Raw genomic sequence first — 24115 nt, forward strand, 5'->3', positions numbered from 1 at the left:
CATCGACCGATCTGGCGTGATAATTTGAAGCAGAAGCAAAAATCGATTTTATGTAATATTGGAAAGCTGATGGTATTCGTGATGTGCTGTTAATATATATTTTATTATAATTCATAAATTAATATTATTGTCTCTGCTATTATGCGTGTAGTTACTGGATGAATGTATGTGGTTGTGAGACGATTAGTTTTTTCCCTGTATTGATTCTGATGTTTTCCAGTTTTGCGAATTGATTCAAATCTTTCGTTTCTGTGGATGTCCATTAACAACCAAATATAATGAGGTTCTTTTTGGCTGGACGAATTTCAAGATGTAAGTGAAGGAATCTATTTCATTAGAAAATTTTTCTCCGCTTTCATGACAATCATAGCATATACCTGGGGAACTGGCTATCAATGACACAGCCATCTGCAGACACTTTATTAGAAGCTTCTATAAATGCCATAAATAAGGATTAAATCTGTTACTTCATTTGATTCTTCCGTACTTCTTTAGTTTTACTCTACATTTTACTGTGAAAGAGAACAAAAGCCTAAGCTCAGTGCTTCATTTTTGTCAATGTTGTCGATAACAGATGACTATCCGTACCTACAATATTGACTTCTGTATATTTAATATGAAGGACTAATTCAAGGTGTTAATTCAAAGCGTCTTTATTATGTCATTCATGTCACTGAGACGTGTAGAATGTCGACGTTTCATCGATTTTTATCTGTAAAAGCTTGGAACACGTAGCGACGTATACTTGGATATTAATTTATGGAGACATTTTTACTTGAATATTGTACCCATTAAACTTTCATGAAATAACTAATAAGTTTCATTTAGTCTCTCCTCGGCTATGTCGTCTCGTTAAAGAAAGATTTGCTGAATAAATAATAATTTCCTAATAATTTGCTGCCTCTCTTTATCTTAAATAACGAAAATCGTACTTACCAATAGTGACGTAATATCCACGGTCGTTTTATTAAATTTTAAATTTACAGCTGATCCAAGCACTAACATTTTCCTCTGTGAGCTTTATTTCCTTCCATTTTTTAAAAAAAGTGTCGTTTAGATCTGACTCACCCAGAACTTCAGTGAAAATTCTATTCAAAACTTACCAATCACACATCATACCATTAAATATGTTATGCAATGTGACTTCTTGGCACACCTGTTTCGTATATGATTTTATTGCCTTATTGCATATTAAAATTCGAAAGTTATCTCTCATAAAAGCCACCAAGGGAAGCTTGGGAGCTTTTTTAGTTTTCAAAGTCTCAATTTAGCGTTGAGACGACTGAACATGTCGGTCGTTGATTAAGTCTAATATTTTAGTAGTTGCAGTTCTTGTGTAATGTATAACGGTGCAATTGACGAGCGTTCTAATTACTTAACTCATTTTATCAGCCATCATCATTTTTTCTACCGTGAATCTTACCGCTTTATGAATTTTTACTGTTAAAGCTGTTAATTTCAGTTTTGCTGTTCCGTATTACTTTGAAGATCCATTTGTCATTGTATACACGGATGACTACATCAGCATTACAGTTAATTGAGTTTGCAAATTTCGTTATACGAATAAGTCAGCTGAATAAAGCTTTACATGAGGTTGTCCGAAAGGAGGATTTGTTAAAATATTGTTCTACTCTATTGAGATAAATGATGCAAGCATGATGTCGGTCTCATAATTCAAAGTTGATCCGTTTTCTTTGTGTTATATAGATTTATATATCATAATCGTCCATAATCCATTTTCCGAAGAAAACTCATTTATCTTAGAGTTGAATAATTTTTCCCTGGCAACCAAGACAACGTTGTCCTCAGACACATTTCTGTAGACTGTATATGTTCAATAGTTTCATAATACCCGAACTTATATGCATACAAGTTTGAGAAGGCTACAACAAAGTCATAGGAATAACCTCTCTAGAAATGTTTATGGAACCTCAAACTCTAGTTGGGAAAACCTTATTTTCCATTTATCGTGATATCCATTTTTTTCGTAAAACTTTAATGAAACGACGAAAAAAAAATGAAAATGTCGCGACGAATAATTTCATAATTTCCTTTTTTGGGGTCGTGTATTTCATTCGAATAAAATGTTCCATGTGTTCATATACACAGCCGTAACATGTTTTCTTGGCTAGGTACACACAATTTCGTTCACCGTGTCGTCGTCACCAAAAATTTAACTTTGTTGGTTGTGTACGAACTACGAACTCAGTTTTGGATATGAAAAACTCGTCGAGACGCATATTTGGACGCCATTTATGTGAAAATGGTAAAAGTTATTGGGTGGAAAAGTTTTGTTCGAACGTGCCGCAGTCGAGTGTCTCGGATGCAATTTTGTGTATTAACATTATATGCCCTGCAGCTATATTTGTCGTTAGTTGAAACTGTACTCATATAGCGATTGCTCTGTATAAATTGTACAATGTATCATGTGGGTTGGATATAAATGTGTACCCAGGGCTTATGGAGAGTGTTATTTTAAAACGAAGTTCCCACACAAACCTTTCGGGTATAAGAAAGTTCTATAAATTACAAAGTGAAAATGCCTCTGTACTGGAGCTTGTTAGGTAGATTTTCTAATGGTTGTAGGATAAGGTTTTAGGTAATTTATACACTTACCACGTCGTGCTAGTTATAAACCTTTCATTAATTTTGATGTTGTCTAACGAACCACAGGATTTTTTCGAACTATGTTAATTTCATCATCAAATCTAACTAAAAGCGTTATCTTGGTGACAGAGTACAGATCACCAAGGTCACGTCCTTAAGAACGTCACAAATTAATTGAGCAAATTTTCAATAACAAAAACTCTCCAATATTAAACGACTTACCAGTTTATTCTACCTAAAATCGGCTATCATCAATCATAACAAATTAATAAAATCAATGCAAACAGAAGCGTGAGTCTTTCTGCGTTCAGAAATTTTTATTCGAAGAAAATGCTCAATCAAAACATAAAATTCTGCTATCCTTAGTGTTCAATTAATCTGTCTGGTACCCATGTCGCTTTTCTCGATCTGTTTCTTTTAATTTGTACAGGCAGAGCATATCTGATACTGAATTACTGAAATTGATTTAACGAGCTGTTAAATGTCATTAAATAAAATGCTTACTGGTGATGGTGGTAATGTCGTTTCGGTTGGATACAACAAGACCAAAGTGTTCTTGCTATTAGCGATAGGATAATTTCTTCAGCAAACTAAGATCCGAAAATGCCTTTCAACGACGCCTTCAGTAATTTTTATACATAATATTAAAAAATTCTTAAAGCAGCACTACAACCGACAATAAGACGTCCAACATCATCTTAGTCAAGTTCATTTTAGCGTTAAGTATTCGTGATATATTCGTGGATTTCTCATCTCTTTTTAGATGTTCCAGATAAGGAATTTATTATTCTTTTGTGTGTACAACTTTTTTTTTGTGAAAAGAAAAGCTTTTTTTGTTCTGTTGAGAAAAACGATATCTGAAGTTAAGTGATTTGTGGGAGAATCCATTGAAAGGTTGTTGTTTCGAAAAAAAAACTTATTTAGCATAAATTAGTATGGGCACTTAATATTTGTATGCGTGAAAAACTTTATAAAAATAATTACAAAGACTGCATATATGTTCAGCATGTTACCTTACATGTTAATAGAACATTTTACATTTTCCGTTGATTATACGTTTACTCACTTTAATGCTAAAACTCATACGTTTAATTATATTTTGTAAATTAGCTTGCAGGTTTTGACAAATTACGCTAATTTAATCGACTTTCTGCTGAATTAATGATAGTTTGAAAACTCGCGTTCGTTTTTTACCTATAAATCAATTAAATAATTTTCGAATTCATAAATTTTGTAACGTGATATTTGCAATGTTATTTGCTTAATATGTTGATAGTTCATCAGTGCAGTGATTTTCCATTGTTTTGCCATAAAAAGCATTTCATGTACCTGCCAACAGTGCTCGTTAAAAGTTGACTCTACAGTCGGAGCTGCTGTGCTTTAGGGAGACGAAGTGTTTGGGACATTAATTGAAATATAAAACTTTAAACAATGAAAACATTTTCCCATTCACAAGGTGCAGTAGGTTTTGTTAGTTCATTCATGATATACTATCACTCACATCATTCCCGTCAATTATCAACGGAAAATTATTTAATTTGTTGATCTATTCAGTTGCACCATAAAATTACGAGTAAATACTTTGTTTGTGTTGGAGGGTTGGAGTTTTGTGAAATCTATTTACCGTTTATTTGAAAAATTAAAAAGTTTTTAAATGAAATTACCACAGGAGCACAAATTTCATCAATTTCAATTAAGCTTTGTTGCAAGCGAGAACTTTGATAGTAAAAGGTAATGTAAACGGTGTACAGTACCGGACTGGCTCGAAAAAGCCCATCGGGGGCTACATGCAACTCAATTTAAAAAGGCCCACAAATTAAAAATTCTCATACAAAAATCCAAAAGGCCCATCGGGAATTCCCCGAATTCACCATATGGCCAGTCCGGGCCTGGGTGTAGAACATATAAGTGCGAATTATTGCGGTATCCGAGGCAAAGGGCTGTAATCACAATTACATAATATAGCCGCTTGCACGAGCACTTCTGTACGGTGATCGGCAACCGAAAAGACGATCCGACATAAACATGAAATATAAGTTGACAGACACTCATCGTTCTTATCTTATCAAACTCACGTGCGTAATCCATATATATTCAATTGGACTCACAGCTTTGTGGAACGAATTGCACAAAGCCGTATAGAATTATAGGCATTTTATGATAATGATAACCATAGACAGTTTAAGAGGCATGAAGCCAAAAGAATTATGACTATCGTTAACACATAAATACACGTTTCCAGCCTTCTAGCCAGAAATCCACCAAAAAAGCAAAAAGAAATTGTCAATTGTGGTACAGAAAAACCAACAAAGCAAACGGTCATTTCCGTGTATTCTTCTGTGTATCGAATGTTAACTAAATTCATTGACTTGGTAACCTTCTTATTGTTCGAAGTTTAAGTAACTATTTAGTTCCACAGAGTTTTTTGCTCGAAGTTTGTGATCAATAAAGTAATATAAAGTATAAAGTAATCAGCTAGTGTGCCAGTGGGGAGCTCAGGACCTGTCGACCTTGTTTACCAAAACAAAAAAATGATTATCGACTCCTATTTCAAATAGATAAAGTTTCCTCTTTAAAATATATTCTTGGCTAGTCAGAGTATAGAATTCAAGACCAACAACACTTCCTGTGTGTTTCCTTGATTAGTAACTTGATTTCAATTTTATTTACAAACAAAATTGGTCGAAAATATAGAACGTTGCAAAGTTAATTAATATGCTCGTCTAAAATTTCATGACTATGTTTGAGTTCATCAGTCGGTTATTAACACTTCTACACTGTCTGTTTATCATGGCAATAATTTCCTTGACGAACAGCGTCGACATTTCATAACGACTGATGCACAAATTCGCTTCGAAAATAGTTTCGCAAAACTTTCAATCGATACGTTTAATGTCTTAGGGGTTATTTCAACAAAAGTGTATATAATGCAGTGCATGGTAGACGAGACATAAATTGCTTGTGCAACTTGTTTTGCAGTTCATAATGAATTTACTCAAGTGCATCGTAGATTGTTCTTCCATATAAAGTGGATGCACCACAACAAGAAGTTTATGGAAAGTTATACCTGTCGTTGCTGCTATATACTTTCAATATAGATATCGAGTCTTGTAATTTATAGTTTTATTAAATATCAGTAGAGTATAGCTTTGAGATCCATGACCCCATTCAAAGTTTATATTTGTTGTCTTTACACAGCTTTTGTGTTGAATCATCATTCCGCATTGTTAATGAAACATATTCTAATTTAGGTTTTCCTAGAATAAACTCAAATAAAACGTGAGCATGTAACTATATAATATAGTATAATCGAGATTGTTCAAGTTTCGTACAATCGTTTATATCGCCCAGTATTTCTTCAGATACTGTAGTGAAATATGCAAATTTGATTTAAGATAGTAGTCCTTGTATGAATAAGCGATTCGGGAGATTTATAACGTGTTAGAATCGTATCGTTGTTGTTATTGTTAGTGGCTACAAATTACAATACTTAATAAGACTTATTGCTTACCGTAAATGAGGTGAGAAAAAGAAAATTTGAAGAGACTCCTTCATTTGCGATGGGAAATCTAATTGGAAAATAAACAAAAAATCAAAAAACTTTTCACTCAAACTCTTGAATCATCTTATACACACGAATCTATCATTACTATTTCATAAACGAAATAAGTTTGCGCGAGGTACGGGTAATTAAGTTTTTACAAACAGAGCAAACCTATGACGATATAATCACTAAATCTGTTACTTCTTTTGTTAAAATAATCGTCTAGTTTTTGTTTGAAGATCTTCTACTTCATTTGTCTAATGACTCTCAATTTTCCGAATTCTTAAATGGTTTATGTTGAAGCAGTAGTTTTAATTTCGAATAAGTAATCTACTTAATCATAAAGCCCCGGGTAAAGAGGATTGTCATAACGGTCTCACTTCTGACGGTTCAACTAGCATAATACTTTTCCCATTTCCCACAGAAGACGTTCGTATGATCGTATAATACAGAATTAAAAATTTACATTTTCTGTGCGAAATTGAATGCATAAATGGTGTTTTATTTCTCTCTTTCTTTTATTAATTCGTGTAGAGTCATTCACGCTAATTATTTCCGAAGACAATCCAACCATTACGAATGACTACAATATCAGTGGTAATGTATCCATAAACCATTTCGTTTACATTTTATGTTAATACATCAAATAAAAGCGACCATCAAATCCCGCATATTGGATTAATACGATCTCATGTCACGTAACCACCAAACTATAAAACGAACAATGACTTTGTAAGCATTAAAAGTTCACTTCGATTATTTATTTTGTCTGTCTACACTATTTCAATACAAAAAAAACGATACGATAATCAAGTGTGGCGGTATTAATTTATCGCGAACAAAAAAAAAAGAAGAATTAAATCAGACGTGCAGATGCTTTCTGGGATGCATAATTTGCTTTTTTAATGGCTTGAACCACATTTATGAGCTAAAAATACAACTGGTTTTGTCAGAAATTGATAAGAAGCAGAAGCAAAGATTGGGTCAATGTTACGCAAATTGTTTTTAAAGTTGTCAATAATTTATGCGATTATGCGATTTAAGAGTAACTTTCTGTTAGTCGAATAGTCAGTGTTTTCTATACGTTTTAAATAGACGTGCTTTTGTATCTAATGGGAGAAAAAGATGCAAAATTGTGATAGTAAGGCTGAAATGAGACACTTTTATTAGAAACGAGATACTGAAGGAGCGAACAGAGCATGCCATAATAGATTAAATGATTAAAATTTTCTGTGGTACACTGGAACAATTAGTTCAGTAAGTGAACCTATTAGGTCATTTCATTTATTTTCCGTAAAAAATATATCGATTACAACGACCCGCGTAGCTCCAGTATGTAAACAATTCTAAGGAGCTACGTTAAAAGAAGCAATTGTAAGAAGCAATTTTCATTTTTCTAAAATTTACTTGTTCCAACTAACATGAAAACTTGAACGAAGCTTGAGGAATAAAATGTGCAAGTTTGCTAGTTTCTTTTTATCTCTCTGTTATGGTAAACCTGGAGAGCATTAAGCTCATTACGTTCTCATTTTCTTCAAAAAAAATCTTAATGAAAATCAGCTCTTTGAGTTGAGTTCTTATCTGCAAACTTCAAACAACCAAATTTCATCTCTACACTCTATGGATAAAGCCCCAAACACGGTGATGTTTCCTCGTGTGAATGCACAGTAATAAAATCATATTCGCAATCTGAAAAGCTTATCCGGTAAATTTTCCTTTCAATTTTCTTTCTTTACGGTGTCACATTCAATTCAAATGAACCGAGCTGTGCCGGCTGATACACGAAAGTAAATTCATTTTCATATTTCAAAAATTTAACAAAATTTATACCAGCTCAGTACATCCAAATGGAAATCCTTTTGCATAAAAACAAATCGATAAGCCGCAAAAAACATCTGCCACATGAAATGCGAACGAATCTTTCAGTCACGTTGTGCCAGATATATAAAGTTAAATGAATTGAAACACATTGCACAGACTGCACATGACATTTTTGTGTGATGCTCTTAGTGTTTTTACTCAACGAACATGGTACAATGAGACGTCAATTTGTACTTTAATTTATTTTGACCAAAATGCCTTCATTCAATTTTTATACATATATATCCTACCATAATACACAGACAAATAGAATAATATCAGTTGATTGGGCACACGCACCGAACAAAAACAACTTTTGCTATATCGATGGGGCAAATAAAAATTATATTCGTCGCCGAAAGACATATCACGTCGAATGAATACCTTTTTGTTTAACAGAATCGAACAACTAAAGGTGCACAAATCAAGCAATATTTTTGAAACGGGACGTCAATTAACTGCATGCGATGTTTTTACCAAGTTCAACGGATTCAGCTAGATAAAGAAGCAAATTATAAATTGAGTTTTAAATTGCCATTTTTCGTAAAAGAACACATGTGGTTTTGGGGGCGGCCGAACGGCGGCCTGTCCATTTTATTGTGCAATATATATCTGCTTCTGCTCGTATGAATTCCGAACAATTACCATTTGTTTTGTATCCCAAATGTTCAACTCGGGACTCTCAAATTTCACAGCAGAGGTGAAACGACTATTCAACCGTTTACTGTGGACGTGACACACTAGCCACTAAACGGATTTGAATAAAGTCTTTTCATCCCCTCACATTCATCATATTACACATTAAAAGCAAATATAGCCCTTGACCTGAACTCTAGCAATTATATAAATCTTCACCTGCCGTTCATGCAATTTTTATTCGACGTAGAATGAAGTTAATGAGTGCAAATTTAGTGACAATGGATGGTGATAAGACTAACAGATGCTTTGGATTTGCACTTGGATATAAAGCTTCTCCAGTTGCATTTTGCGTTTGACATAAATTAACAGCAAACAACTTGACAACTATTCAAACATTTTAAGTGTTTGGTAGTCACTACATAATCACATTTTCAACAGTTTTCAAGTGTCTCTCATTCAATATAAAATGTATTAACGATTCTTATACCTTGACAACTCATTCCCTTCTTCGTCCCACGTTCATTCGCATCCAGGTATCTTACGAAAACCCAGATATAAAGTTTTGACTGAATTTTGGACAAAGGAGTTTCAACATTTTTATATTCAAATTTGTCTGTCTGTGTCAAACCAGTTCTTTCGTCGAAAATAAATTGTGATCTTTTTTCGGTATTTGTTTATAACTCTCGAAAATTTACCTGAGTTTCAGTATTAAATAAAAAAGTTTGTGATGAAAAGAGATATTCCTTTAGTCTATCAAGACAAGAAATCGAAGGATGTTGTCGATTAACCATATTTGAACAGTTGATTTGAATGATTCGGATTAAAACAAAAAGACGACGAACAGGTGCATTTTATATATAAAAGTTTATTCGAGTACCATCGCTTATTAATGGCTCGATTGTGCAAGTATCCAACGACGATAAACGTTCACAAGAAAATACCGCACATTTTACAGATGATGATCGTGGTCACAGTCAATGTTTAATGATACAATAAAAAGACCAACCAACATAATTCGTTAATGACGAACAACTCTTTTTTTAAATGTTTCGAACAGATAAGAAAAATCGTTCTGCGATACAAGCACAGATTTCCGTGTAACTCGAACGAACATCTTACCGCATACACCGAAAAATAATAATAAATTTAATTAATGACTTCGACCATATCTTCTTTCAGATTTCTTTCTTTTTCTTTTCTCATTTTTATGTGTTAAGCGTTTGTTTTCCATGAAAATTAGATTACCATTTTTTTGTTCTCTTGTCTTATTGTAACGTTATCCACATTACAACAGTTTAGAGATGAAATTCGAAAAATGATAAACGCCTTTCATGTATACACAATTTCATGGTAAATATACTTCACATTGTGTGTATAGCTCCACTCCATATACATTCGCTTAATATTTATGTTTTGTTGTAATAATAAAATTTACTAATATGCACAGCACGTTCTGTCTCTTCCTCTGCGTTTTGGCTGCTTTACACCGTGGTGTTTCTTTTTAAAAGCATTTACCAATGCAAAATACAAAATTTTGTAGAATTCAATGCAACATAAGGCGTTAGTTGTTCGATTACACTATTCAGTTTCCGTAACAATTGTCTGAGAACTTTACTGGCTTGATTCAAGATTACCCCTAAGCTTAGGTAGCATACAGTTACATGAACGCACTGACGAAAAAAACAGTGTAAATGTTTGGTCAATAATTCGTTTTTGTAATGTGTCATTGAAAACTAAATTTATTCGAATTGAAACCATTGTTTAAAGGAAGCAGCCGCAATTACTGAGCTCAAATTTCATTAATTTTTTTCAATTATTGTTGTTGTTAAGTTGTGGTTTGGTTTGTTCATGTTTTTTTTATGTTACCAGGTGATAAAAGTTTTCCGCCTCAATGCTTCAGCGTATTTCTTAAAGTCTGAACGAGTATATCAGTCACAGAAGAACTTTAGACAAGACAAGAAACATTTTGTAAAATAATTTTTTTTATTTACGAGACCGGTACGATGCATCAAGTTGAACTGGTTTTACTTCTGTAATAGACTCATTTCTGTGTTCAGTACCGGCTATCCATCATGATAGTAAATAAATCATTCCTGGTCGCTGATAAATTGATATTTTTAAATAAAAACTTTCTTTGTAGTTTTCCGATGGTTACTTTGAAAAGGATAGGACTAGGACAGACGATATTATAGTGACTTCTGTAGGAATGAAGGGTAGAATAGTAACCGATCTGTGGTAGAATTCTGTCCATCCCATTTCCGTTTATTGGCTCTACTTCCCTTTAGTTATTGTATATAACCTTGTTTTGGCATCTATTAGCGTATTACTTCCTTCTATTGGCTGGCGTCTGTTTCCTACTATTTACACTAATACCAAAGTCTTCAGTAATACAGAATCGTTAAATGTGCAACAAAAATTATTTACTTTCGAATGAAATTCTTTTGCCAACAAAATTTCAGATTTTCCGGATTTAGTATTTTACAAAGGGGTTATACGGAATGTCCAAAATTTACATCTACGTAACAAAAGTTACAACACTTGCATTCTAATGATACCCCCGTAACCATAAATATTAATGGACTTGCTTGCCCTCAAATCCATATCAAATTCGTTGAATTTTAAATCAGAAATGATTTGTTTGACTTGTCATTTTCTTATTTCCATTTCACTGAAAAGATCTATAAATTATTAAAAATTATTCCGTTTTATGAGAAATGATAAGTAGATGAACGATGGCTTTGGGTATTATAATTTTATCGTCTTTGTTACATTACATTTATTACACCAAAACTATACAATTCATACATGAAAAGGCATTATCTCCGTTGAAAAAATCATTAAATTTATATGACCGCACATCACTCAGCATCAACCGAAGAGAGGTACGTTATGGTGTAATAAGAATTATTTGATTTTAAAATGGAAAACGACCCATCACATATATGAGCTGAGAGAGAGCACGTATGTAATGGATGCATGTATGTATCTATATATACATCAAACCACATTATTTATGTTCAATTTTTTTCCTCCTTTCAGATTTTCGTTGAAAAATCGGTTTTTTATAAATTGTTAGTGAAGTGAGGATAACTTTTTTTCTATTTTTTTCTTCGACTTTAACAAATAATTTTTTTTATTGTCATAAAGTATATAAAAGACGATAACAATATGGTACAATTATTGGAATATTTGATGAGTTTTTTTTTATATTCTTTCTAATTTTATAAGTTATACCTACTCGAAATTGGAGACTTTCAAGATTAAGGCAGAGAAGAAAAAAATTATGGAAATGCATTCATAATTCACTTTGATGACTCAACAAAACAGAAAATTTATTTGATCGATCATTTACCAGTTTACCACTTGTCTACTCAAACATTTTTTTTTTTTGAAAAATGGTTAAGTAAAAATATTGTTTTTGGTATTTGTTTTCCTATGCCTTCATCCAATATAATATAAAGTTTTACTCCAACCGACTTGTCTTCCATTTGAAATGGATAAAAATATTTAAATAATTGTATTCATAACTGAAACGTAAAAATGTAAATATTTTCATAATATCATCGGAAAACGACTCAGATACTGAACAAATAATCTTCTTATTATATTACCAATGACTGTTGATCATGTGCGCAGAGTAAATGTATGTAAAGAATGTTAATTTTCACCACTTAATTCGGACTTGTATACATATATGTAGCTTAAAGCGTAATACCTTATGAATGGTAGTGACTCGAAGGGTGGTCCAGAGGTCCCGATCGAAATTACCAACTCTCAAGATGTTGTTTTTAACAATTTTCTAATATTTAAATTGGATTCACAGTCGTTCGATTTTATTCCGTTTACATTGTGCCTCTGTTGTTTAAAGACAATAGTTACACTCATTTCGAATTGCTCGAATAACTTGACAGTTCTGTTTAAACAATAGAAAAAGGAATGATCCTATTAAATGGAAACAAAACGGATAACTGTGAGACCACCTGTAACTTATAATTTCGGGGGTGAGACATTCATTTCGCACTTTCTATTTCTTATTTCTAATATTTCTAAAAGCTTCAAAACACGGACATAGCATATTCACTACCAGTCGCTGTTAGGTTTAGGTATATCTAAATTTTGGAGCAAAATATTTATCTTTTAAAATGAAAAATTGAAAAAAGTCAGGATGTGATATAAATTCGGACGATATTCGAAATTCATATTTTATGGAGGTTGATAACCGTCTTCACTCATAAAACATGTAATAAAATTTTACCCACAAAAATATTAATAAAAAGCGAAACTCTTGGTGTCTTACAAAATGAACTTGAATAAAACACGTCATCGTAAATTTATTCACTACTAACAATAATTGTATTACTGACGAACGGCTCAAAATTCAATTAATATAGAAATATGAGCAGGGAAGTGATTAAAGGAAAATCATGATGTTGGTGCGACCTGTGAATGCGTCCTTTAAGATGCAAAATTAATTTAAAAATTGTGGGGTCAAGTAAAGGGTTTTTTTTGGAACTTTAATGCTTAAAAATCCTAGAAACTCCGAAACTCTCAGAAAAAATTCCGAAAAATTGTGAAGTTTTTTCAGTTTTTTCCTGAAATATAATTCGCGACAATAGGCCCTGGTCAAGTGTCGATTATAAAATTAAAATTTTGCTTATTTCATCGCAGGTCACTGAACATATTACGTAAACCACTCGAAACTAACAAACACTAATTGATTCATTATAAACATGCTCATTTTGCCAATTAAATGTTTCAATTTTTCGTATTAATTCAACTGAGAATCAAACACTAATTTCATTAAAAATATGAAACATTCAAACCGGAAGTTTATATTTATGGGCTTTATCCAAACACACTGTTCAAAACCTATAAACGAATAAACCAAACAAAATATTGTGCCAAATATTGATTAGAACATTTCACAGGATTGTACAGAAAAGGCTCGGAACGGAAAATTTATTTACAATTATTATTGTGTTTTGAATTGCTTTAGTGGCTGTCTTTCGGAACGCCTCCGGTTTAATTAACTGAATTTTGAATAAACATTATTCGCAAATAAATTGGATGATTTGAAATGAGTTCTGTGAGTAAATAGACTTGCAAATGCTTTTGCAAAAGTTTGCTATTTATAATTAATGTATAAGTTCATCTCCAAATCTCTCTGAAATTGAATTCTCTTTTTGAATTTTAATTAATAATTTTTTTTATCTTTTATTACAGGGCTGTCACAGATCCTCGAGATGGTAGACGTGTTGCACTTAAGAAGCTTCCAAATGTATTTCAATCGCTTGTTTCATCCAAAAGAGTATTCCGAGAACTCAAAATGTTGTGCTTTTTCAAACACGAAAACGTAAGTAGAAAAAATTTATTTATTTGGTTCTTAGCTGTTAACAACACTTCCCGGCAACGTCATATTTGGTTTGACTACATTTCTCTATCGTACGTTACAATGACCGTAGTACAAGGAGAAAGTGAAATTCGACATGTTTTTTTGATTTGAGAGTTGTTGTAGTTTGTAAACGATTCCACACAAAATTTTGTTTAGCAATGAAAATCTAGATTTTTTGTTTTAGTATTTCATTCTTGTTGCGAACGCGCCTGACAAAAATTTAGAAAATTAAAATCTAGAGTTTCATTTTTTCAATGAAATTCGTGTGGAATCAGTTACATTAGCTTTCAAAAACTACCATTCTCAAAGATTACAATTTTCGATGACTTCAATTTTCAAGCATCCGTAAAGTCCTTAACTTTAAATGCTACACATGCACATGCAGGTGGATAGAAATAATGATCACATGGCTAGATAGCTACTTAAAAGTAGAAGTTTATGTCTGTAATGTCTAGGTACCTACCTACCTATCTGTCCTAATGATAAGCCATGATAGTATGTGTCATTCCTATTATTGCCAGAACAGCGTAACATCTAATTAGCCTTGAGTAATCGTGACTAGACGAAAGGTCGATGAGTTTTACGTTTCAGGCATTAAACGATTTATTAGCATGGGCAACAATGATTTTGTAGAATATCATGAAAGAAGACACGAAAGAAATTGCAACGGTAATTATGAGTTGTAATCTATCAAATGTTTCTTCGTTCCACAGAGTCCGTTGTCTTGTGAAAATAATTTATTAAAATTGATTTTGTAAACCTTTTACTCAGTCAGTAAGTCTTCTTTTTTTTAAGTGAATAACTTATTGACAATTTAATGTAAAGAAGATTACTTGGAATTTTCAACAAAGAAATGTGTAGAGCCAACAGACTCTTGCATTCATTAACCCATGAATTTCCCACAATGGTGACACAAAAAAAAAACTCCAAAAAACCATTAAAATTAACAAAAGAAACGACCTCAAGTGACATTAAAACCATTTTTAGAAGGCACACCAAACACGATCGTTTATAAATTTACAGGAGAAAAAAACTCATCGTTTAAAAACACAACAAAGATCAATAAATATAAATCAAAATGGTAATGCCCTCGTCAGACGCTGTGGACATATATTATTAACCAGTGAGCAGTTTTCTTTATATTCACTACTCACTACTCACATCGACAAAAATATTAAGAACTCAGATTAGCTTTTTGTAGTGAACATACATCAGTCAGACATAGTCAAGAACACCCAACATCTGATATCCACTTTATAGGCGTAATAAACAAAGAAAAGTGTTTCTCAATGTCTTTAAACTGTTGGCGTATGCACACGACATTTATTTTTGCTTATTTTTCAGATGATTTTCTTTGAAAATAATTTCTTGCCTCTGAAAATAATAATAAAATCGTACAGAAACGTAATTTTTTGATAAATTATTCGCAATTTATATGGGAGGCAAAAAAAAAACGAGAAAATTTTAAGAAGAGAAAAAAAAGTCGGTAAACGCAATAATTCACAAGATGTAAAAATAAATTTTCGATTCTAGACGCACCGTCTGAATTATATGAATTATTTCGTTTTGAAAAATTTGTAACGGATCTGTCACGATGATGAGCAAGTTTTTTTTATATTTCTTTCTTTCATTCGTACGGCGATTATATTATAATATAGTAAAATGTGCACAACGCTACACTAAAAACTGAATGGTTTTAATAAAGTGAAGACGTAAATAGCATTTCAGAAACTATTTTTAGCAGCATGTGAGAACAATTAAAACGCTGTGGATTTAGGTTGAATTGAGAGTTGAGTGTGTAAGAAGGCGTAATGCCATTGTTAATGATGTAGCTGTTAAGACATCAATTTTATGCTTCATTTAATTGTTGTTTTTTGTGTTTAATTTTTTTTTTTGAACCGAACCGTTCACTTGATTGAATCAAGTTGATTCCCATTAATTCGGAATTTATTTACAATTTTGGAGACTGCATCTATTCGACTTATAGAATGATATGGAGTAATTGTAAGAGTCTTGGTTTTTGCCTCCCATCGTCTAATGTAATGAGATTAGCTAAAATGTGTATCGTTGTGGGGGAATTTCGGGTTGGGTTATAAAATAAGACAATTGAAACACGACGACGGTAATAACAATGGGTTTTGTTAGTTTTGTAAGCTCTCGGGCTATACTTTGCATGAATAAAGATCGAAATCGGTGGACCTGTTTACATTGATTGTGAAAATTATTTGTGAGCGGTGGCAATGAGAATTAAATTTTTGGGGTCTTATGAATTTATGACTACGCAAGGACATTTAAATTGTTGAATCGATTTTACCAAGGACCAGAAAATTCGTGGAGAAGTGTCAATCAAATGGCCAATTTTATTTCGCTCTCATTGTCTTAATTAAGCTTCGTAAAGGGCTTCAGGTCAGGTCCTAACCTAAGGTTGCGTCTTACAGATTACAAAAGCTATTCACCTCCTACGAATTTCAAGGTCATTTCGGGTGTTATCATTAATATTTACCGATGGTCTAGTTTTTCCTTCAAAGTCTTTTCATTTATTGAACTTTTCTGATTTTAAAACTAATTGAAAATATTTTTTGTTCCAGGTATTATCAGCACTTGACATTCTTCAACCACCTCATCTGGACTTTTTCCAAGAAATGTATCCTTTTTCAAATTCATAATTTAGTTGTGATACAGATGGTAATGTGAGAATGACCTTTTCCGAAATAGTAAGGTTGTTGTGACTTGTGATGTAGACCAAATAGTTTACATCAATTTGTAGTATAGAGTTTACTACATAAAAGAACAGCAGCTCGTCACTTATTTGCGTCTTAATCGTCAATAGCAGTTGAATGGCCTCAGTTTTTTATTCGTTTGTGTTTCATTCAGGTTTAAGTCAACTTTTAATCAATTTTTTTTTGTTTACTTCGGTAGTGGCGTCATATCAAAATGAAAATCGTAGATTGTTTGTACGTTCAATGGAAAAAATAAACCCATTCAGGAAACATAAATTCTGCGTATGGAAACACTTTTATTGAGGAACATTTCTTTATTTTTATTTGATATTTTTATCACATGTATGAGTATGAGCACATGTGCGTCGAAAATAAAATTATTTATTCAAAGTAAAGCCAGGAAAATTGCGTTGACATTGAAGAGGTTTTGATTGTAAGCAGAAAAGTCAATCGTATCGTTAAACGATTTTATATTCTTAACGATGTGGTTGACGGTAATTTTTTATTATTATCTAAAGTATGTGACCATTGACCATTAAATAGTTGAGTGACTTACTGATTTTGCATAGTGGAGATTAATTAGTAGCATTTGTATGAGTGGATTTCTATCGAGATATAATTCGGTTGCAAACCAGGTGACTCAAGCAATTATCAATTTCGATATAATGATACGATTTGAGGTCTAATCAGGAACCCACTCGAGTAAATACCAATGGATGAATTACTCTAAAGTTGGGTAAATGAAAAGTTAATTTGAGGAACTAAGGAAAAATAGATAATATCGGTGCGAATTGACTGGCAAATATCAAGAAAATTAAGAGCGAATGTTGATGTTTTGGTAAATTTTTCTACACGTCGAATACTCCTCGGAATAGTACATCCTGGTAAAATACCGCTTGTTATAGTCCCAAAGTATCAATAAATTTCTTTCAACGAAGAAAATCGGTGAGCATAGGTAAGAAAGAGAATAAAAGTTTAATTAAAACAGTCAGTTGATGAGTTGTCGAAGAACATTTCTATGTATGTTTAGGGACAAACGAGAAGCAGGACACGGATGAATGTTAAATTAAGATTTAGATGCGAGTTTCATTTATTTCCTGAGTGAACTGTGCTGAAAAAAATTACCTTTCAGAAACGCCTTGTCATCTGGTATCGACAACGATGACTGAAATAATGACTTATACTTTGTAACGTCTTATATAGGAAAACGTACTGTAAAAGTAAGTAATCAAAAGATTTCTTGAAACAATAAACGACACTTTAAACAAAAGGAGGAATAGATTAAATGATACGAGAACGAGATAGGCTTGCCTTTTCTAAAATTTTCAGATTCAATAACAACATTCGACAGTACTTAACAGATTTTGTGGCATCCACCCATTTTATTTTAACTTTCATTTGATTTTATATTTTTTCAGACATTTCCAGTAAAATTGACTTTTATTTAGTTAATTTTCACTTCCTAACTAAATAAATTATGGAAAATGTCTACCGGTATCCCCTCATTGTGATAACAGTGAGCACATTTATTCAGAATACAAAAAGGCTCTAAAACCGTTAGCCAGGGATACAAAATGTTTTTTTTTGGCGTGCCTATGCAAATCGAATTTTTTATGTATTGTGTAACGTAGATATATAATAATGCCGCTCCATAACGATTACACTCTTCCTCTCACGTTTCGATAAAGTTAAAAAAAAAACGATCAAAAATTCATTTATAATTAATTAACTAGCTCACTTGTGACATGCTTTCAGTGAATTAAACAAGGTTGATACCTTCAGTCCAGGTATAAAAAAAGATAATAGTCCAAAAAAAAAAACGACAATCCCCATTGAATCAGCCATCATTAAATTATGTTAATAAAAACACCCTTAATCACATTGTAAAAAAAAAACGATGACGGAATAAGGTTTATCGTCGCAATTTTTCAATTTATTTTTCCATCTACGATTTATGCATAGCAAATTTAACATTTCGTTCGTTCGGGGAAAAATGTGTGTAGATGTGTGGAAGAAAAATCACAGACAAATTTGGCGTGCAAACGATTTTCGTTTTCTTTAACAGCGTTTCGGAACAGACGTTTTCGGTTATGTACTTATTAGATTTGCGTGCAGACGAAAACTGTAAAAAATTTTCCGGTAAAATTCGATGAAATAAAAAAAAATTCATTCTCTGATTACATTTATTTCGTGAAAATGAAATTTATTTGTTAACACACCAAATGGATTAATGGACGCATGGTTGCTTCGCTAACGCTTTCGTTACTGATTGATTACCATCAGCTAAACGTTTAGGTTTACACCAGTAGGTTGTATTAGAAGGCTAGTAGTTAGTAAGAGACGTTTGTAAAACGTAGAAAACACGTTCCAGACAATGTTGTTCAGTTCAGTTCAGAAACAAAAAGAAAAAACCCAACAATAAAATACGTGAACTCAAAAAGATCCTTTCGCCAACTCAATAACATCTTCTCTAATTTTAATTCATTTGTTTTTCTAAGAAAAGACTGAAAATATTAGGTCTGACGTCGAATAACAGCAAATTGAATCAAATGCTATATATGGCCAAAAAGTGTTATAGGATTTTCGGAAAAGTTTATTTTGTGTATATCTTTGGGGTATACAAGATAAGGGGTTAGGGATATATCAACGCTCACATAGTACGGTTCTTATTACAATATGGCAGCTAAGGTGTTATGTGTAAAATATAGAAAAATCGTCGGTTATTCGTAACTATGCAACATGATCGTTAAACTTTTTCTGAATTTTGCTAAGACGATAATGCTGATCAGAACTCATCGCTTATTATTGTAGTCGTTGATGTCCTGGACATAACTGATGACTAGTCATAGTCAATAAACAATTATACACTTCAACGTGATTCCATGTAAAGCCATAATGCCCATTAGGCGAAATCATTAAAATGTAAACAAAGTTTATTCCTGTCGTGTGTTAAACTTTCTGAATAAAGCAAAGAAGGAAAAGAATTACACAAAAACGAAAGGAAACTCATTTGATATTCAGTTGAAAAATAAAATTTAAACGAAACCTGTGACGTATAGCATCGCTGAAAAGGGAATGGAAAAACTCAGGCATAAAATCCAAACATAGTTAATATAGATTGAGCATAATTCTGTGTAAACGTAAATTGCGGTTTTTAAAAATAAAAACGACTTCTCCATTCGTTTGCACACACCCTATTCTGGTGTTGCTGGGCCGCAGGAAAAAAAAAGGTTTCAACGAAATTGAGTTAAAAACTTTATTTTAACAACACTTTCGAAATGATTATCCATTCCTTTGTTAATGCATAAAAACTCGACTGCAAATAATCCAATCAAAAGAACGTGGATATTTTGATGAAACTTTTATTATGAAAATAAATTTACAAAAGAAGAAACTATAAATGAACACTGTCTGTGCACTTTGTATATTTTGTACAAGGTTCCGAATTTATTTTAACGGTACACGATTGTTTTTAGCAATGGAAAAGCTTACACCCAAATTAGAGTACATAAACACTGCCAAAACCGAGACTAGCACGTTGGGTAAATAGTTTCTGAAAGTTTTTTGGAATTCAAACAATTTTCTAAAGTAAATGGGGACTGGAGAGTTTACGTAATTTAGTAAATAGTCCAAGTATAGACAAATTTACTTTTAGATTACTACAGAAGAACTGAAATTTAAAAGAAGGAAAAACTTTCTCTATGAACGCTACCAATCAAGATCCGGTTGGAGACACAGTCTAAATCGGCGGTGGATGTAAACGATAATTACTTTTAATTGTTTTCTACAATTAAACGAATGAAAATGTTTTCAATATTTGTCCTCAAAGTTAGGACTGTTCAAGGTTTTCCTTCAATAAGTTGCCCCAATATGACCCGAAGCCCATTTAGTCACAAAGCATTCTGTTATCAATCTTATCCGTTATTCTTTAATACACAATTTTCACACACTTTGTGACTCTTCCAACAAAATTTCTTAATCAAAAATTCATTGAACTTTGTTCCGCGCATAAAGAGTATTGCCGACATATAGGTACAGTTTGTTGTTGAAAAGTCAATAGGAAAACTTCTCGGTTATACATAAATATTTGAACCCTGATCAGAAACGATGGTGAAAAGGAAATAGGATTTTTTCGAGTAAAATAAATCGCTCAGCCATTTTCCTTTCCATATAAAACGAATCAAATAAATGTATAGATTGTGGATATATGCGACAGTAAGCCTAGTGTTGTATTGAAGGACTATGCGAAATATTCGCACTGGAAAATGATTTTTTTGTTTTGTTTTCTGTGTTTCGCTTTGATTGACAATAAAAAGAAAGTCGAATTTTTATGGGCGGTTGTAGGTTTTATTTGGTTGGCCTACCTCAACATAACCTTTAGTAAATATTTGCGTTCAATTGATTGTCGCGAGATATTTTTTGCATCGGTATCGATTGATCAAATCAGTTTTCGTAAAGTTTTGAGGAGCGTAAATATAATGAAAGTATGGATTGGTTCCTTTTTCAATACGAATGGTACTCGAAAATTTCAATATATAAAGGTTTCTCATGTCTCACCTGGTTGAGGTTTTTCTTTGGAATAACGACATATAAAATTCTAGGCTCAGAGTTCACCATTCATAAATTTTACTAGGCTAATCGCTAATGGTTTCCCATTTATCACTCATAAAATCCAGTGACTCATTCAATGAAACTTAAAAGCGCTCTGTCGTATTTTCTTGGCATTTCATTCATATAAAAATTTGCTTAGATTATACGGTATACTTAAAGTGTATGTGGAATAGGTATATCTATTATACATCTCGGGTTAACGTTTTTGTTTTCATATTTACTGAAATTTTTCGTAGCAACATTTTGTGTGCATGAATATGAAAATGTCTGGTAAAATTTGTATAAGCCAAAAACAAACATTCGCTTTCGGGTTATGGAAGTAAAATGAGAAGATATTAAAGAATGTTTTGTGCCCGACAAAAGATAATTAATGCTACAATTCAAATATGAAAGGCACTAACCGCAATGACTGTGTGAAAGCTGGATCTGGTTTTTACATTCAAATACTTAGTTATGATGTGATTTTAAGAATTTTCCTTTGTGACAGGACATAGAGCTTTGGTGACATGTACTATCGTTTGATGATAAATATTTCAAGGGAAAACATACGACATGTGATACCACGTATATGGCATGAATAATCAAAAAAATGTTTTCGGAACAAATTTCTTCGAAAATATTTGAACGTGGTATTACCTGACTCGTACAACGTCTTGAGAAGAGGAAAAGTCTTCTGCAAAGAGTTCATAAATTCGGGTAACTATAGGTTTCGCTTTTCACAAATATTTTCCAATTCCAGAAACAATATTTCGATATCTTGAGAAAATATCTTCTAAGGGTTGTAAAAGAACCACATTGACCGCAAGTTGTCTTTCTTGGTTTATTTTAGGTAACACTAAAGATAAATTACATTAGAACAATCGATCAGAAAAGCTTTCAGGTAGCAAGAGCAGTTAACGTTATTTCTGTACAACACGTTTTTTTAATTAATTTCTAGTAAATGGTGTGAGTACTCGTAAGTACTAGAACATCAGTGAGAGTGAGCGGTCTATTTGTTTATCCGGCGTGCCAGTATTAGTGATTTCGAATAGCCTGTTCTGTGACAAACAGATATTGAAAGGTAAAAATGTGGCGTGACCATACCAACAAAAAAAAACCCTGAAACACTAAATACCATCAACGCGACAATTATTTTATTTCGCATTAATTCTACAAGTTCACTAATTTTTTTTTTTTACTTATCCATCAAGCCATCAACGACTAAGCTTTCTCGAAATGACAACCACCCCATTGAAAACAAAGTCTATATAAGTTCTAACGTACGCAATACATTTTCATTCATATATCCTTTGAGTACAAAGGACGTATAAAGAAACACATAGAGACGTCTGCCCTCTAAATGTACTTGAAAAACCAATCCCCAAAAATGTTCCCTTAAACACACTGGTGTTTCTGCTGCTACGTCTATACAATATATATATTTGCGCCATCCATTTATATCGAATATTATACGACACGACCTACGACGTGTTCTATAAGTCGCTTTTTTGTACATCTATATAACATAACAAAATCCATAGAACATAAGCCATTTTGTATGCGAGAACATAGAGTGAGTCATTGGGAAAAGGAAGAATAAATTATTAGAAAACGAATACTTCAACTCGAACATACGCACTGTGTATGCATATAGTAGGTATATAGTTTTTCCCCGATGAGTAAAAGTTTTTTTTTTCCTTCCTTCGAACCGAGACCGAGATGAACGAAAGCGTGGAGAATATTTATCACTTAACCAATTGCAATTTAAAAGCGCCTAAAGGCAACTAAAATTATCACTTTATGGTTGTAAATTGAAAATTATGGATGCTTCGCGCTCGTTTTAGAGGTGGTGACATGTTGGATGTCGTATCTTTTACGGTTCTCCTCTTTCGGCTCACAAAATTTTAATGCCACTTTTATTCTCCGGTTGTAATGTTATCCTCCAGAACATGACGACCGATCCATGTCCAAGGTGGTTTGATGTCGTAAAACATATCATAATATTGACTTTTTGGCCTTTTTGTAATAGTAATTGGGGTGTGGTGTTGGAGTAAAAAATGACCTGAACTTGTTTATGATTTGACAAAATTTTCTCAACATGCTGCTGTTTAAACAGGTTAATTCAAATTTGTTCTCTATTAAACTAGGTTTTTTGACACAATGTGAAATATATTTTGTAACCATCAGAAGATGTCCTCAAAACAAGTTTCATGAGTTAAACGCTGACCGCATTTTTAATGAACTATAAAACTTCATCGACATCTTCATTTTTCTACGTTAATACAAAGTAAACATAAAGATTGGCGTGTTACGTCCTGAAAATGGGAAATCTATCGTATATTTAGATGATATAGAGCTCTACACAATGTACACATACTTCGCTTTTTCCATGAAAAGTCAGTCAGTCCACATCAATTAAAAAATAACTTGCATCCGTTTCGAACGATAAACTTTCCCTAGGTCCTTCATGATAAACACTAAAAAAGCCATAAAAAATTCAACAAAATATCACTTTTTCAGCCATAATTCCCATTGTCCCACTCCAATGCCCATCGAGGCTGTATGAAACAATCACATTAAAATGTTCTCGCATTGTTTAAGTTACAATTCCACTTTAAAACATATTTCGTTGTAATAAATTTCATAAATTTTAAATTGCTTATGTGTATAGTCGTGTACATATTTCATGGCATAAGCTGAAATATTGCCATAAAAAATATATAGAGAAAATGGAGCTTTCATATAGATTTTTCATCTACATTC

General features: G+C 32.5%; 1 protein-coding gene across 1 annotated transcript in view; it reads left to right on the forward strand.

Annotated features, from left to right (window-relative positions):
• LOC119080715 (serine/threonine-protein kinase NLK2) overlaps positions 1-24115 on the forward strand; it is a 79981-nt gene that overhangs the window by 42519 nt on the left and 13347 nt on the right. Inside the window, 2 exon segments of the mRNA XM_037189197.1 lie at positions 13874-14003; positions 16631-16686. Of these exon segments, the coding sequence (XP_037045092.1) occupies positions 13874-14003; positions 16631-16686 (186 nt within the window).

This window comes from Bradysia coprophila, unplaced genomic scaffold (assembly GCF_014529535.1).
Source record: "Bradysia coprophila strain Holo2 unplaced genomic scaffold, BU_Bcop_v1 contig_350, whole genome shotgun sequence".
Lineage (NCBI taxonomy): Eukaryota > Metazoa > Arthropoda > Insecta > Diptera > Sciaridae > Bradysia > Bradysia coprophila.